The sequence below is a fragment of the Rhagoletis zephyria genome, unplaced genomic scaffold, assembly GCF_001687245.7.
Source record: "Rhagoletis zephyria isolate East Lansing unplaced genomic scaffold, Rhagoletis_zephyria_1.1 Rzeph_scaffold_21444, whole genome shotgun sequence".
In the NCBI taxonomy this organism is placed as follows: Eukaryota; Metazoa; Arthropoda; class Insecta; order Diptera; family Tephritidae; genus Rhagoletis; species Rhagoletis zephyria.
Window position 1 is genome coordinate 1 of NW_016178502.1, and position 4559 is coordinate 4559.

At 35.0% G+C, this 4559-nt stretch overlaps 1 protein-coding gene across 1 annotated transcript; it reads left to right on the plus strand.

Annotated features, from left to right (window-relative positions):
* Positions 1–1254: 1254 nt before the first annotated feature.
* Positions 1255–3864, plus strand: LOC108381111 (Kv channel-interacting protein 4-like; the record flags this gene model as incomplete). Its single annotated transcript, XM_017637518.1, has 2 exons — positions 1255–1467; positions 3738–3864. Coding segments are annotated over 2 exons (324 nt in total), but the record flags the coding sequence as incomplete, so codon positions are not given.
* Between the last annotated feature and the right edge of the window lie 695 nt (positions 3865–4559).

Below are 4559 nucleotides of genomic sequence, written 5' to 3' on the forward strand. Positions count from 1 at the left end.
CTTTTTGGATTTTGAATTTTTCCTATAAATTTTTGATCGTTATTTTTTATTTTTTTTTTATCATATTATAAAGGATTTTAATAGGTAATAAAAACACAGTCTTCATTACAACGGTTAAAAATGATTAAAAGAAATAAAAATTCAAAACACCTGCGAAATCTAACAAGAGGAAACCATTGGAGAAATGCCCTATTTCTCATCTTTTGCCTGAGGAAGTAGCACAGAGCCAGTAAAGCCCTCCTCTTCACCCTTTCCGCGATATAAGCATTTCACGACAGCTTCTAGAATAAAGCACAAGTACTTAACTTTAACAGATAGTGCTATTCGAATGCCTCCGATTCAGAGTAGTCGCACGATAAGTTCCGTTTTATAACGATTTACAACGACATAATGCACATCGCACAAATTGGAGGAGAAGCTCAGTTAAACACTTAGCAAAAGTTTAAGTTCCAAAGTATTATTATTTTTAATAAAACATTATTACCATATAGTTTTTATTAACTCTACGTCCATCTGTGAGTCTTAAAATTCCCTATACTCCAATCTAAGGCCAACTAAAAGAATCTTTTTTTGTTAATTCAAAATATACACAAACGTTTGAGGTAATGCTTTTTATAACCAAATTCCGAGGTCCTCAGTTTATACAGCATTACAATGACAAAGGATACAACCAAAGTGTAATACATAAGTAAATAAAAGTTCCTCTCATAGCCGTAATCTTCCATCTTTGTGGCTTATTGGCCTATCAAATGATTACAACAGCTGCATGCTTGTTTACATAATTGTCAATTGCACTTACAACCGAGTACCTATTTACATCAATTTGTATTTAACCTACAATAACACCTAAAATATGCTTAGTCCTATTTTATTTCAATTTGTCTGTTTTGTGGTAATTTAATTCGGTATTTCCTAAACGATAAAAACAAATGACACACTTCAAAATGCCGCCAAAGAAAACAAACATTTGCCAACAGGCCATGAAACAGCGAATAATGCCAGAGAAGTTAAAAAAGTTAAGTGCTGATAACGAATGACAGTATGAAAAAACAGCAGTTGCGCGCACGCCACACCCCACACCCCACACCCCACAAAATATTTACTAATTTTCGGCAGGTCTCGCGGGCGGGATAAACGAAAAACTTTAAGCTGAATGCAAATAACGTGCTTTTTTTGTCTTCTTATTTATATGCTTTGACAGTTATTTGGCGCTTATTCATTATGCGTTGGCTTTTGTTTTTCATATGTTTGCAGGATTTCGTTCAAGGACTTTCGATATTGTCGCGCGGCTCTGTAGAGGAGAAACTGCGTTGGACATTCTCGTTGTACGACATCAACGGCGATGGCTTCATAACGCGGGAGGAAATGACTGATATTGTGACTGCCATTTACGAGCTGATGGGACGCCTGCCGGACGAGTGTCCCGCGGAGGAGAAAATCAAATGCAAAGTCGACCACATATTTCAGGTAAGTGTGCAACAGCAACAGCGTTTGCGGCAGCAGTAAAACGAAAACGACTGACTGCCGGATTGTTTGCGAATCACAAAGCATAAAACGTAAACGAAATAAAAAGCTGAAGAAATCATTAAGCATTAAAGCAGTGGAAGGAGAAAGTTGGCTATCAGCTCTTAATGTTTTGAGGAAATGGCGAGCATGCGACTGACTCACTCGTTCACTCACTCAAATATCATCTGCGTGACGATCTGACATGGCCAATCTAAGTGTCCTTCCATTCTATTGAGAGCGTGCTTGACGTTGACATTTGGGTTTTTGCATTTTATTTTATGCATTCTCGTTTCACGCTAATTGGCTTGAATTTCTCGCTTATTTATTATTTGCCAGCCACAGCATCAAGTTGTGTCGTACATAAATTATTTACTTTGCTTGGGCGCTTTTAAATTGATGACTTGGGGGCTTAGTAAAATATGAAAGGTAATCTCGCTGCAAAATTCCAAAAAAATTAAAAGCCAAACCAAGGGAAACTTTTCAAATAGTATTAGTTAAGGAATTATGAAGAGATTAGATTGATTAGATTAGACTAGATTAGATACGAATAAATTATATTAGATTACATTGGATTAGATTAGATTAAATTAGTTAAGATTAGATTAGATATGATTAAATAGACTAGATCAGATTGAATTAGATTAGAATATTTTAGATTCGATTAAATTAAATAAGATTAGATTAAAATTAAATTAGATAAAATACGATTAGATTAAATAAGATTAGATTAAAATTAAATTATATTACATAAGAATAGATTAAATTAGGTTAGATTTGATTAGATCAGATTAGATTAGATTAGATTAGACTAGATTAGATCAGATTAAAATTAAATTAAATTACATACGATTAGATTAAATAAGATTAGAGTAAAATTAAATTAGATTACACATTAGACTAAATTAGATTAGATTAGGTTACATCAGACTAGATTAGATTAGATCAGATTAAATAAGATTAGATTAGGTAAGATTACTTCAGTTAGATTCGATTCGAACATATTTGATTAGATTATATTAGACTTGATTAGACTAGATAAGATTCGATTGAATTAGATTAGATTAGATCAGATTACATCAGATTAAATTAGATTATGTTAGATTAGATAAGATTAGTTTGAATTAGATTAGTTTAGACTAGATAAGAGCAGATTAGATTAGATTAGATCAGATTAAATTAGATTAGATTAGATTAGATAAGATAAGAGTAGATCAGATGAAATTAGATTAGATCAGATTAGATCAGATTAAATTAGATAAGATAAGTTTAGATTAGATTAGTATTTCCATTGTATTGTTTAGAATTTCCATTAAAACACCAAGTATATTGCAAATTCACATAAAATTGTTAATACACATTTTAGTTCTAATTGTATACTTTGCGTACTTTTTTTAGTACCTATCTACTACCATTTTCGCAAAAGGCGATCACGTTCTTCCAATTCCTCCTACTTCCAAAATACAAATCTAGATAAAGGAGTGTCAAATTTGAGCTGTCACAAATTACGTAACCTTGTATTATGGAGTCATTATTATGTATTTTTCATCAAAAAAAAAACAATTCAAAAAATAATCATTATAATCATAATAATCAGAGACCAAGGATTGCATACAAAAATTATTTTTAGTAACAGGTTGACCGAGCTTTGCCCGGAGTGCATAACATTTTTTAAGTTTTCAAGATTCGAGTACCTTTTGGAAAAAAATTGGATCAACAATTTAAAAATTTTTATTACATAGAAGCGTGGCAACCATGATGGAAAATATTATTTTGACCAAAGATCTTAATAATACCTTTCATTTGACATCCGTATTGCGATGTTTTTGACAAATTGTGTAGAATCGAAAATAAGTGGCTACCTTACACTACACTACATCCTAAGTGATAACATTTTGTACAAAGGGAAAGCAGTTTTTAAGAACCCTCTCTTGGTATCCATGAATAGTAGTATTTTTTTTTCTAAAAAAAAATAAAATAAAATATGATTCAAATAGGTGGCAAACCTTTCAAAAAAAAAAACTGGTTTCATCTATTCCCCAGCCGACTGCGAAACAGTGGATTTATTAGTAAAATCAACTGTTCTTTTCCGAAATCGCTGCGCTTAAAACATGTTTTTGTACTACACTTTTCCAACATTTCCTTGTACACTTAATTTCATGTTATTAATAAGCATGTAGTCTGCAAATAAAAAGAGTATTCAACATTTCCGCATTTCTTTACTTCTTTTGCAGAAAATGGACAAAAATGGCGATGGTGTGGTGACACTGGACGAATTTCTGGAAACGTGTCGAAGTGACGAAGCCATATCGAGATCAATGTCGGTCTTTGACTCAGCGTTCTGACCATATCCGCTGCGCAAACGGGACGATAGCGCCGGCGCTCACCGGCAACGCAGACAGCCGTCAGTGGGTAGAAACAAGGTAGGCACTGGCGCCAGTAGTAATCATAGTCGTACACGTAGTAGTCGCAATAGGCGCAAGCAATCATCATCACAACAACATCAGCAGCAACAGCAGCAGCTGCAACAAAAACAACAAGCGCAGCCACAAATGTCACAAGAACAACAGCAAACTCCATTGGATGTGCAGCCAGAACGCGATAAATGTAAAAAAGCAGATAAACGTAAGTCCAGTAAGAAAATCCTACAAATACAACTACCAGATAAGGCACAGCCACAGTCACAGCCAAAATCAGATTTACAACAACAGCAGCAAAAACGACACGATGCACTTTTAAGTCAAAATTTAGCAAATAGTAACCAAACAATTCAGCTAGCGGAAAAAAGCAGGCCGAGTGCGCACCGTACCGTTACACATAGTGTCGATGCGACTGCTTGCCACACTTCCAGCAGCGATGCCTCCACTGCCTCCTGCGACAGCGATAGCGAAGAAGCGGTTAGCGAGAAACTCGCTTCTATGTGCCACCACTGCCTGCGACCACAAATCGAAATGCAACTACGTCATCTGCGTCCACAGCAGCGTCGACAATGGAGCCGCCTACTACAGCAGCAATACAGCAAGCGACGCAACAGCAAAACGCGCAGAGAGGTAAGC